General features: G+C 37.4%; 2 protein-coding genes across 6 annotated transcripts in view; both read left to right on the top strand.

Moving 5' to 3' along the window:
• The window catches only part of LOC106136387 (protein unc-13 homolog 4B), a 42,482-nt gene extending 39,438 nt beyond the window's left edge, over positions 1-3,044 (top strand). For all 5 annotated transcript variants that reach the window (XM_060945545.1, XM_060945544.1, XM_060945546.1 and 2 more), the window contains 4 exons: positions 384-690; positions 850-973; positions 1,080-1,273; positions 1,842-3,044. In XM_060945545.1, the coding sequence (XP_060801528.1) occupies positions 384-690; positions 850-973; positions 1,080-1,273; positions 1,842-1,954 (738 nt within the window). In that variant the 3' untranslated portion in view covers positions 1,955-3,044. The remainder of the gene's footprint in view (positions 1-383; positions 691-849; positions 974-1,079; positions 1,274-1,841) is intronic.
• A 4,906-nt stretch (positions 3,045-7,950) lies between these two features.
• Positions 7,951-13,373, top strand: LOC106136953 (palmitoleoyl-protein carboxylesterase NOTUM). Its single transcript, XM_013337653.2, has 3 exons — positions 7,951-8,110; positions 11,706-11,809; positions 12,157-13,373. The coding sequence occupies exons 1-3, from the start codon at positions 8,042-8,044 to the stop codon at positions 13,298-13,300; spliced, it is 1,317 nt and encodes a 438-aa protein (XP_013193107.1). The 5' UTR covers positions 7,951-8,041; the 3' UTR covers positions 13,301-13,373.
• The last annotated feature ends 98 nt before the right edge of the window (positions 13,374-13,471 follow it).

Below are 13,471 nucleotides of genomic sequence, written 5' to 3'. Positions count from 1 at the left end.
GAATGGGTAATTAATATGGTTACTTGGCATTGGACAGTCAATAATAAATTACAACGTAAGTAAAATGTCAAACCTATTTCCAAAGCTATTCTAGATAATCATAACATACAGTGTGATCAATTCATCATATATAAATATTTTTCAAATAGGTCAAGCATAGTAATTTCTTATGATGGGTATTACCCTGTTCAAGATAGGGACAAAAGCTATAAGCATTTTTATTTCCCTATTTCTTTATGTTCTTTTTGTAAGATCGAAGAGAACAGTGTTGTAAAGGGTTAACCATGTAATGTCATGCGCATTGTGAAAACCTATATGTCCAATATGTTTGTTTCAAGTAAGTAGTTAGAAAATGTAAAGTAACACATGCCTTCACTTTACAGAAACGTCGACCGCCGTCATTCTTTTCAAATCTGCACGAATGTTTGAAAATTATGATACAATCATTCCGGCAAGATAGTAGAGAGACTTACACGTCAGAGACTTTGAAACGTGTTGAATATCTACTTAAAATCCATGGTATGGAGACACGGGAGTTAATTCATCAGTACCATTTGGAAAGATGGCAGGAACAGCAAGCAATCACTGAACCAAAGATGGGAATGCTGACTGTGCGAGCGCAGTTCATGGAAGACAATTTGAAATTAGAAATTATGAATGCTAGAAATTTAGTGCCCACGGATTCTAATGGTGAGTTGTCTTACGATCATGGAGTTCACTTTAAAAGGACTAGTGCTGTGTTGTAAAATTAAAAAAAATTAATGTATAATGTTGCCCTTTTATACCTATATTGTTGATTGCAACGTTACCTTTATCATGCAATTTTGATTTACGAAATACATTTTTCAGGTTTATGTGATTCCTACGTACGAGTTGCGTTGCTACCCGAGGACACATTCGCAAATATTGTGAAGCCAAAAACTCAAACACACAACAAGAATCTCTTCCCTTTGTACGATGAAATGTTTTTAATGTGAGTAAATCTGACCAAGTAAAAATTAGTAGTGAACGTTTCTATATTTCACAAAAGTTACTTGGCTTTGTCTAGTTATATATAATTGTTATTGTTTTTTCTTCAGCCCATTGTCACACGAGCAGCGTAACACGCAAGACGGCCTCCTACACATGGTGATCAAAGACAAGGATATGTTCAGCGTGAGCAATACATTCGTGGGCGAGGCCTACCTCCACTTCAGCGAGGTGCCCGACACTCCCGCGCCCATCACCAGTTTGCCACAGCAACATCTACCACTCACTAAGCCTAATAGTATCGGTAAGTGTATGTTTTACAATTTTCAACAGCTCTTATCGTCCCCTTGTACAGGGTGTTAGTAATGCAAAACTAAGGAGACTGAAAAGAATTCGTAGGGAGTCAAGGGTATGCTGCTAGATAAAGTAAAAGCTATTAGTAGTCACATCCCTTGATTCGACTCGTATAATCAGAAGTTTTGTAGAGCCTTGGGCTAGAAGGGCGCATCGGAGGGCTGGTGGTCGGATAACAGTATTGTGACGAATGGCACAGATAATAAAAGACACGTTAAACATCTCTGTGGGCAATACAACAGGCGAGACCTCCCGGTAAAGAGAGTTGGGTTACAAACAGGCAGACTTAATTCATAGCGGGTCCTACCATCAATTCTTAGCGCCCACTTTTTATATATCATTATACCTATAATGTAGGTAGTAAAAAAACGCCTTTGCCCTTTATTATTAAAGTATTTTTGGGAGCCCCTTATATTAAAAAAAACTTTTTAGTTATAAAATCACCGCCGAATTATGAGTTTTTAAATACATAAACATCGTCGTGTTTAATTTTTTTTATTTATTTCGTCTTTTTTCAGACGGAGATGCCATCAAAGCCCTAGAATCAAGACAAGGAGACAAACAAGCGCGGGAATTCCTCAAGAAACAGAGACAAAAGTTGCCCAGCAAACAATTCTTCTCACTTGGTTGAACCCATAGTTGTAGCAGTTTCAACCTTCATACTACGAAAATCCTTACAGGACAGCGTAAGATAATGTTCTAAATTATTATTCAACCAAGTAATGGTTGATTTTAAAACGTATCTAAGCTGTCAAAGTGTTAAAAGGCTGATGTATGTTTGTATTTAACTAAGGTAGATATTATATCTATTTTAAAGTTTTAAATTTTAAAGTAGCAATATATGTTGTCACTTATGTGTTTTTGGCAATAAAAACTAGACTGATACATATTAGTAATACAGTGCATTATTACTTATTTTGGAAAAAGTTAATGTCACAATAAATAATATTTATTTGTATCAGAAATCAGAAACACATTAAAATGTGTTTGGAAAATAATTTAATTTAATTCCGTAGCGTTTTTCAACGTTTTTGTTACCTATTATTTGCGTAAAATTTAAATACATGAGTAGATACGGTAATGGAATCTCGAAATAAATATTTTAAAATGTAGTTATTCTGATTACTTTTTGGTATATAATTTTTCGCTTCACTGAGATATACAATAGGTATAATATAATATGGAGAAAACTTACTTCGGGGCCAGTTCTACTTATGTGTTGTCCCTTAAATAATGTGTTTGATTGGTTGAAACTACGCAAAATAAAATATTGAAATTATTGAAAAAGTTTATTTTTACTAAGAATTAAGTAAATATTTGTCTGTAAGTAAATATTTGTGTCGTGTAAGCAAAGGCTTATCAAAGTAGAAAGTATCTTTCGGATTGGCACTTCAAAATCAATTTTTAGGACGTTGTAAATATCAAGAAATTAGTCGCATAATAATTTGAATATTTTAAACCAAGAATTCATTAATCTACTAATATGTAGCTTCGTCTGTGATAGACAAATGTGCCTTAAATTAATTTAATCTGTCGCAACATTTATCTTTTTTTCGCCTAGAATATCATATTCCATTGAATGTGTATGTTTTTGTATTTTTTAGAATTTTTATGTATGTACCTATGTATAATTGGAAATATTATTTGAATGTTGAAATGCTATGTATTATCATTTAAAAGTTTAAACTGTCATATAAAATAATAAAAGTCATGTTGATATACACAGTTGTGTTACTGATTGAATGTACATGATACTTCAATGCATCCTCCCTGGGGACTAATGACGACGGTCTAGATATAGGAAAGTCAAGTTTTTGACGGTTTCGAACTTTCACTTTAAAGTGGCTATACGTTTTCGTACATACCAACCTATGAATAGAATAGAATAGAATAGAATATAATGTTTAAAATGACTATTAACTATTTATTTAATGACATAAGTACTTATGTGAAATGGCTGTGGCGGCAAAAGACAGAGACACTCACATTCAGTCTTTAAAGAACTAACAATGTGATTATAATGTATGTACTACTCACTTCATAGTTAAAGCTTCATTTTACTTCAACCATGTAGGTAGGTACATGTCTAGTTTATGGCAAATTAATTACGCGACGCCAGTAGCGGACGGCTCAAAGCTAGTGTTATTGCTTCATGCATATAAAGTAATAATTGCACCTACTAGCAATAAAGCGCGAATCCGTTGTAGTGTACGGTGCGGTAAAAGAATAAATAGGCATTATTTGACATGCAAAAAGTCCCACGCAATCAAATTCCATAAAAATATTTAAGTATATTTTAGGAGCCAAAAAATAGGCATTTTTATGTTTTTAGTATGTGACACTTCTTTCATTCAATTTGAACCAAGGATCACTTTTTATTTTTTCCACTATTGGATTATCCAGCAGTGGAAAGGTCAGCTCAGGTAAAATGCTACAGCCGTCAGACCACCGTGATCCGGTTATGTTAGTAGATACTTTATATTATTTACTTCCTACTAAAAATAGTTAAAAATATAAATATATTTCCTAATTAAAAAAAACCCCAATGGAAAATTCCATGAAATGCGTTATCTATTTAGGCACCATAATTTAAGATACATTAGGCGTTTGTTAAATGTCATGGAAAACATTCGCAAAGGAATTTATCGTTACGAACAACCTCGATTAGTTCTGGCGTCCGCCCCGTGTCACAGTTTAATAGCCTTAATATGATCAAATTAATTAAAACGTCAGTTCACAAAGGTCCCAGTCGTATCGTAACGGTTTGTGGAAACAGCAAGCGGCTTATATAGGTATATCTACGATGGAAACAGCGTCAAATGAAACATGTAGCCGGAGTGCGCGGGCGGCGTCTTTCATGTGATCCCTTTGATCGCGCCGCGCCGACAATCTGCCGACTACTTATCGGTTCGGATTTATTGTGATTTGGAGGCTGCGCCCGTGGGGAGCTCTGCACGTACGATACTTGGCCATTCGTAAATGCTTTTTATGTTCTTCTTGGGATACTACTTTGGTTCCGGCTACTGGCTGTGAGGTGCAAATGTTAGGTAGAAATCGTTAACCGTTTCTATAATTTGTTCATGCTTCTTATTTTCTATGATTGTGAGTCATATACATAATATATGACATATAAATTGATTCTACATTTTTGATACAGCCTCTACCAAACCAGACTGAAAACAGTTTTAATAAAGTACGCATCCTGTGGGATTTCAACTCACGACTTTCGGGTCATAAGGCATATAAGTACATTTGCCGTTGAACCACAGCATTATCAATCATTTTTGACCTCCGTGACCTTCTTACCAGGGAAAACCTAACAAATCTTGGATCATGGTTTTTTACTTGGTAAAAGTCCTTTTGTCCCTGGAATTGGATAGGGGAAGAGATAGAGTTGTTCTTTATTTGGGACTATGATAGTTTTGCACAGAGCTAATCTGATTGGTTTAAGAATAAGTAAATTTTTCAAAATTAAAGAGTTGAGTTATAAATAACCAACGTAACGTAAGGTAAACAACAAGTAAAATGTTATTACCAACAAGATTTAAAACTACTGATCATTTTTTTCTTAATATGGCTCAATGACCAGCAATATACAATTAATATGAATTTTCCAATGTTATTGGAATTGGAAACGACATCTACGCGTGCTAAAACATCTTTATCGGCATGTGCTTACTCCTCAAGCATAAATTAAGGAAAGTTACAAACTCACAGATGCTATACCTTGCCTAATGAGCCATCGGAATTTTGTAAAATTATAACTGAATATATTGCAAAGGCTATTTTGTTACCTTTACAAAATTATTTTGGTAGACGATAAACAAAAATTACCTACATACAACTGAAGGGAATCCTGCACAGTAAGCGCATCGGTAGCCAAATAAGCAAATACATACATATGTACATTTACATTTAGTCGGCCTCTGTGGCGCAGCGGTAGTACGCTTGTCTGTGACACCGGAGGTCCCGAATTCGAATCCCGGCCAGGGCATGATGAGAAAAGAACTTTTTCTGATTGCCCTGGATCTTAGATGTTTATCTATATAAGTATTTATTATAAAATATAGTATCGTTGAGTTAGTATCTCGTAACACAAGTCTCGAACTTACTTCGAGGCTAACTCAATCAGTGTAATTTGTCCCGTATATATTTATATTTATTTATATATTTACATACATAATCCAGAAAAGTCATTCGTACATAGCCGCAGTGCGGTTTGAACCTGAACCTCTGCGTGTTACCGTTTTTGCGGTTGCAAAATCTATCTGTATTATATTTATTTTGTACCGTTGGGTGGCATCGTCATCGAGGGAGAATGACCACTGTATTTTTTGTTCCAATCAGTGCGGACCCCGGTAGCAATCTGTGGCTTCTGTAAAAAAATACGCTATTATCTCGCCGTCTGCGCCTGCGCCGCGGTGGAAGGTGACTGGCGATTTAGTAGTAGTATTGTTCACCTATTTAGTTTATAGCTTTAATGAGATTCTTATCACAGCCATAATCATCATAATAATTATTATATAGTTAAAAGCTATATGAAAAGTACTTACCTTAACAAAATCTTTTATTGTGGCGTAACCAATTTGTAAAGATCCATTAAAGTTCATGATAATTTAATACAAGCGGCATTTAACGATTGAACCGAAATAATAATAAAAATATATTATGTTCATTGTTGTGGAAAATGGGCTGTATAATAGTCTTTTATATTAAAGAGGTATAAAAGAGCCGTTCCACTAAGTCCTTAATGAGATTGAATAATAAGCAATAAAGATTTTTGAATGGTTTTATTCTTTCTGGCTGGTTTGAAGTAGTAGCCTCCCGCACAAAATTGAATATATATGTAAGGTTCCGCCCAACGTGTATATCAAATATGAGTTGTTTTTCTTTCCTTTGTGTTTGGCCACCGATTGTTGTCATCCCCATAATTATTACTAGTTACCAATTCTTGATTTCTTGAAAGTCTGGTACGTATGGAATCGACGGATGAGCTCCTGCAGAACGTTCCTACGATAATTAACAAATATAACGTTGTGAGATGTAACGCCAATTTTCAGAAATTAGTAGCTGAATAACTGGACAAGATTTATGTTTGTGCTTTACAAAGATAGATGTGTGGTGATGTGGATGATGTTATACTATTGTTACATATTCACGTAGGTACTTGTTGACTTAGCAGTTGGCCGATTACCGATAATTTACACAACATCGTAATGTCGCATCTGTTAGTTCCCATATGTTGTGCATCTTTGCCTTACTATCTTGAAGAGATGGTATATCGGGAGCCGATAAAATAAGTTTAATGAGCCGGGGTCGTATATCAGAGTCGGCATCATAAAGGTACCAACTGTCAAAGGGCTTATTGTGCCGGTTCGCCTTTATGATGGCATTTTTACAGTCAGGTACTGGCTTTGAGCGCCTGCCGTGCCGACCGGCAATTATATTCTACTTAACTTGCGTCCAAGCTAAGATCACTGATCTACGGATAACCATACTTAACTTACACCCCAGCCATCGGACTCGACTCGACACATTTATTTCCTTTTATAATATTAAATGTCGAATGCGGGGAAATGGCCCTGGAGGTAATGGGCTGGAAAAGTTACCTCTTGTCGAATATTTCCACTGTTTTGACCATAAAGGGTGCCCCACAAAATCAAGGTTTGCACTGAATAATCAGGGTTTTACGAAATACTTTTGACCCGTCATCGTTATGTTCCACGAAATTGTTTAATTTTCTTACCAATAGATACTATGTATGTACCAGATACATACTTGTTCTAATGAAGTGGTCTTCATTAGAACAAGTATGTATCTGGTTTATAAGGGCAAGATAATATGAACAAAGAGCATTTTCAGTATATAATTCGTTCCCATTTTTAAGAACTCTTGATGAAAAATCTTGCAGATCCGAAAATACTTCCAAGTCAAAGATAATAAATTAATTAAATTGCATATAATCTTTTTGTAGGCCTCTATTATATTTATATTTTTTAACGTATAATATTAACAATAGCAATCAGCAAGTCTGCAACCACCATGTAAACCCATCAGGTTCGGACTACAAATTTAAAATACAAACAAGTTCGATGTTTCAATTTCCGTACCCGCTTTTAGCACAGCACTGCTCGCCAAACAGAGTTATAAAATTGAATAAGGTGCAAAAATTATTATGGGGAAAAAATAACACGTGTACGTTGCGCGTCTAATCTGAGAGGTAAGAGGCAGGTCGGTCGGCGGCTCAGGGACGGTTGTTTTGTTCCAGCGATGACAGGTGGAGGGTGGAAGATGAAGGGCCGCCGCTGCGGGGTGGGACGCGCCCGCGCCGCTCGCGTGGCCCTCTCGCCCGAGTCACGCGCGCCTCGTAATGCTTGCATAATAATAATGACGGATGCCGATCGCGCGGCGGCTCCTTTGATCTCCGGCGTCTTTGATCTCGCCGCCGGAGCCGGTCCCGCTGCCCCTGCTTACAAACGAGCCGCGCTCACCTTTATTCAGTTCGACGCCGCGCGGCGAGTCGTAGGCCCTTCGCCCTCGCTCTAAATAGAGGCTTTAGTTTGTAAACAGCGGGAGCGCTACCGTGTACGCTCGGAGGCCGGGACTGTGGCAGTGGCGTGCGCGCGCTGGTCAGTATGGGGTGTGCTGTAGCTCGCGTCCTGCGTCCGCGCCTGCGAACTGTTGCCTGCGTTCACCCTCGCGGAGGTCACCAGGAGCGATGAAGACGCGCCGGCGTCGCGGCGGACCTTGCCGCGGCTATTGGAACTGGATCACTTGGACGTTTTGTGTACGCATTATTCTTATATTTTGTGATATTTCACCTTATTTTAGTGACATGCATGTTGACGTGGAATACTTTAATTATCAACAATATGATTTAATTCAATATCGCATTTGTGAGTGCGTACATACAATAGGGTGATTGCGCTGGTTTTCGTCCAATTAGCGGAGTTGCTAGCTTACAGACGTAAAAATAATATGATAAAGTATCCTAATTAAAATAGCTCATATTTGTTTATATACACCTCATATAGTCTATTTTTGATAAAAATTAAGAAACTTTTAATTATAACTACATTTTTTTTATAAAAATAATTAAATGTTAAATGGCAGATTTCACTAGTTTTCGTCCAAAAAAGTTTAGTTTTCGCCCTGGTGTGATCTAGTTTCCGTCCAGTATGTAAAAAAGAGTAAAAGTGCAATGTTAAATAAAAACTGTTTTCTTAATCTTTTATTTAATCAACAAAAATATTTATTCTTCAGCAGTAGATTTCCTGCTTTTTTTATTTCCCCGAATCCATCTATAACAATTAATTTCATAGTTTAGTACCTACTAGAAAAACCTGTACGAAGTAACAAGAAAATGTGTTAGAAGTAGATTCCACACTATTATGGACGAAAACTAATACAAAAAAAAATTAAAAAAACACATATTTTTTTATAGGTCTGAAAAAGTAAAATGAACATTCCAAATATTTAGCTTGCTGTTTTAGTTTCCGTCCACGTGGACGGATACCAAATAATTGGTAAAATAGGCATGTCAGTATTCGTCCGCAAACTTTTGCTAAGATTACTACAAAAACATTGTAAAATAACCTAAACATAATGTTAGTTATACTCTTAAATATCCTTACATGCCAAAATATTACTCAATCTATGTGAAATAGTCATAAAACCCACCACGGAGTGTTCCTGCACCAGCTATTTTTTTTGTATCGGCAATGACGTCTACAAAACACGAACACATGCCGCCGGCCACTGAGTTTAATTTTTTCGAAGTTTTCACTTGACAAATTGGATTTTGTGGCTGTTAGAACTGTTGCTTAAGTATGAAAGATCGTGACAAGATGCAACATGCGCGCATAGGTGTGTTTATATTCCTTTTATATGCGTTTAGAAGTTAAATGGACGAAAAGTAGAACTGGACGCCAAACCGACGCAATTACCCTACGTAGATACAATTTATTGATCGGGAACATACCTACTTATTCTTATTTTCTTTCGATAAGTTTCAATAATAAATCTAAAGCAATGAAATTTTAAAGATTTCGAGATTAACAACGGCCGCAACAAATGTATTAGACGTTGGCAATTATGATAATAATTAACCTAATCACAGCTAAGAGCGATAGTGCCGTGTGTTTAGTAGTCACTGAGCCACACAGCTGGCTCTTTGTTGTGCCTAATCAATAAGGCGGCAATAGACATTGTATTAAATGCGTAAGATACTCGATTTAAAGGTCGTTTATCAAGTATTCCATATTTTTTATATTTATTAATATTTTTTTACACAAGCGGGTAAAGGAGTAGCTGCCTACCTAATAAAATTATTAGTAAGATAGTCAAAAAAATTAAAAAAGGCTAAAGTAAAAGAAATTATCATTGCCATAAAATTTATATCATATGAGTCAAGTCAAGAGAGCTGTCCTTGAATCTTTCTATCATTTTCAGTACATTAGTAGGTATTAAACGGAGTTTTAATTAGTCAAGAGAGCTGTCTTTGAATCTTTCAATCATTTTCATCAGATAAGTAGGTAGGTATTAAACGGGAATATACGTAGGAATGAAACAAATGTAAAATTTTGCTAATATCATTGTAAATCCTACTAACAAATCGTATTATCATTTTAGGTGTTATCTGCCTAGTAATGACTGTCTGTTCATTAGAAAATAACAAACAGATCCCCTATCTGTAATGTTTATGTACTTATAATATACATTATAGTCTAGTACATCATTATAGTATTTAGATACCTAAATATACATCATTATGTAATATAAATTACAGTTCATTAATTTATATACCTAAATAATTAGACTACCTAATGTATATTACATACAAAGGTAGGTTACTAAAATAAAGTAAACAATTTTCATATGTATTTTTGTTGAAAAAAGCTTTACTAAACCATGATAACAAAGAAAAATTAACATAACAGATGTTACTTTTGCCTTTGACCACATTATATTTTTACGAGTTAAATAAGTTTTTTGTAAATATCTGAAGATTGTTAACCTTTACTTAAAGATATGGACTATACATACCTACAATTTACATTTTTATGACGCAGTAGGTATTTGGTAAATATTGAAAATGTTCTTCTTCCTCCTGGCTTTAGTCTCGCTTGCATCCTCACGTCTCTGGCGAGGAGTCCGGGATATGTCTTTGACCTGGATTGGGTGAGTCAGGTTTTTACACGAAGCGACTCCCATCTGACCTCCGTAACCTTTACAGGTAAACCTAACTTGTATTGGATCCATGGTTATACATCCAGTTGCTAGAATGTGCAAGTTCCCTCACGATGTTTTCCCTCACCGTTAGAGCATCGATTAGTTTTCAAACTAATGTACATAACTTTGAAAAGAGTCATTGGTATATGGCCGAGGTGGGATTTGAACCTGTGCCTTTTTGTGCATCACGCATTTAACCTTACCGATTCAACCAAAGACGCTCTCAAATATCGAAAATGTTAGCAATATGAAAATACGAATATGAAAATCGTAGGTTGTTTTCGCAGCTCAGGTTCAGCTGCACATGTTGTTTATAATCCCGCTTGTTGCAGCTTTTGTTTCATATACAATGGAATTAGCTCATAGGTATTACTCAAATTAACGGCAATTCGGATTATCAGTAATTTTTCAATAACTCGCAAAGCAAATACCTAAACCATGTTTTTTTTGTCAATGTTATCAATAATTGCATTGCTTCTCGTGGTATGGCCGTGTGGCGTGGAATTTTTCCCAATTTTACTTAATTCGGTAATTTGGATCCATATTTATCTGTTTCTCATAATATCAGCTTTATTAGGCAATTGTAACATAAATAACGTGAATCTAAAATACCACTCTCCATGGATTACAGATACTTAATATATAAATATATATTACCAGTAGTTTTTCGATTTAAATAGAATACGATTATTAGTCACGATGATCCTAAATACCTATATTATGTTTTATATGTAGGTTTACGCTAGAGTAGGTAGGTACGCCCCGGAATTTCGGGAACTGCTCTCCTTAAAACTGCAAGGTATACATGCCGGATTTTAAATCCCTAGGCTCAGCAATTTGGGCTGTGCGTTGATATGTCTGCCAATTAGTCAGATAATTTCCACTTTTATGAATTAAGACTAGAGGCACACCAAGGATTCGCCTATAACGCGGAGCCTATAAAATCGTAGATAATTTATTGTTTTAACGGTGAAAGTATTTTCATGATTGGTTCACTATTTACAAAGATTAGCACTTACAAACCAAAAACTAAGTTTACAAACTCTGCCTTTTTTTAACAGAAGAAACGTTTCTTTTTATAAAGATTTACCCCAGGCTATAAATAATAAAATATCTTTTAAAATAATGAAACGCCATTTTGTTATTTCCAGGCAGTGTTGAGTGTAGTGGGCGGGAGCGTGGCTTCACCAGATAATCTGAAGCTGGTCTGGCTCTCAAACTCCTCGCTGACCTGCAATGATGGCTCTCCGGCTGGGTATGTTTTCTTCTTGTCCTTCCTCCTGGTATTATTCCCGGTTACATCCTCATGTCCCTGCAGAGGAGCCCGGTGTGTGCCTTTTAACCATGATTCTCAATTGGTTAAAACAGGTTTTAACACGAAGCCATTCTCGTCTAACATCCGCAACTTTACATGGAAACATAATCTACCTATTTTGGATTATTGTAAAAACACTAGATGAATGTGTCTTTTAGTATTCAGTTTTAAACACCAATCCATTACAGAGAACCTGACAATATGTTAGTAAAGATACTCGTAAGATGTAAGATGTACTATTTTCTCCAAGCAGTTGACCAATCAATGATAAACATCTATAATTACAGGTATTACATACGAAGGGGCAGCGACACGCAGCATTGGGTAGTGTACTTAGAAGGAGGTGGATACTGCTGGGACTCGACGTCATGCAGTGCGCGTTGGCGACGCCGGCCCGGGCTCATGTCCTCCTCGCGCTGGCCCCGCACACGACGAGCCCCCGCCCTGCTCTCCTCAGATCCAGCCACCAACCCTCTGTGGCACAACTCTAACCATGTTTTACTGCCCTACTGCTCTAGCGACATGTGGGCAGGTACTCGCGTCAGCAAGCTCAATACAACGAGTACCTTCGCATTTGCTGGAAGATATATCGTTCGTGCAGTACTATCAGAACTGATTCAGCACGGACTCTCTGGCCGACTGCTTTTGGTCGGGTCCAGCGCTGGGGGCGCAGGCGTTATGTTCCATGCCGATCCTGCGAGGAGAATGCTTCGATCACACGGCGTTCGAGTAGCCGCAATCGCCGACTCAGGATGGTTTCTAGACCGACCGGCAAGGGCTAGGCGAGTCTCGGCCGACACCGTCGCTAGACTTGGTCACAGTCTTTGGAAGGGTAACCCGCCGTCATCTTGCGTCCGGAAATACCCCAAGGAGCCGTGGCTATGTTATTTTGGATATAGGTTATATCCACATATACGAACCCCACTGTTTGTATTTCAGTATTTATTTGATTCGGCTCAACTAGCGGCTGAAGGTGTTCGTGCTCCAAGGACTAGGGCACAGTGGGATGCCGTACACGCTACTGGATCTGCTCTACGATCGAGTCTCAAAAGTGTGCGTGCAACATTTGCGCCTGCTTGTTTGGCGCACGGTGCACTAGCTCGACCAGAGTGGCTGGCAATAAACGTATCTGGAATATCGTTGCCGAAAGCAATACAATGTTGGGAGCAGCGACTGGGGAATGGAGGACGGCGAGCGCGAGAGGGGTGCGCTCCGCGGCGGCTCATTGAACGCTGCTCATGGCCTCAATGCAACGGCTCATGCCCTCGTCTTCGTGATCCGAGGACGGGCGAAGAAGTGGCTCTGGCATCTTTACTTCAAAGTTTTGGCTTGGACGTCAGTGGAGCCGCTGCTGCTATGGGCTTAGATGCTCGGGCTTTGTCTCGTATGAGTCGCGCAGAACTTCTACCGCTTTTAGCGCCACACACTTGACTGAGGCTTATGTTTTAGAAGACTTTTTGTGCTACGGCACGGTGAATCTACCTCGTTACTTGTTGCGGAAGTACAATTTACTTATGTTTAGATTATTATTTATTGTTTACCAATAATGCTGTATTTTTATTTATAGAAGTAAAGATCGATTTTTAATGGCTCTTTTTTCAT

This window comes from Amyelois transitella, chromosome 8 (genome assembly GCF_032362555.1).
Source record: "Amyelois transitella isolate CPQ chromosome 8, ilAmyTran1.1, whole genome shotgun sequence".
Classification (NCBI taxonomy): domain Eukaryota; kingdom Metazoa; phylum Arthropoda; class Insecta; order Lepidoptera; family Pyralidae; genus Amyelois; species Amyelois transitella.
This window is presented reverse-complemented; position numbering and strand designations above follow the sequence as displayed.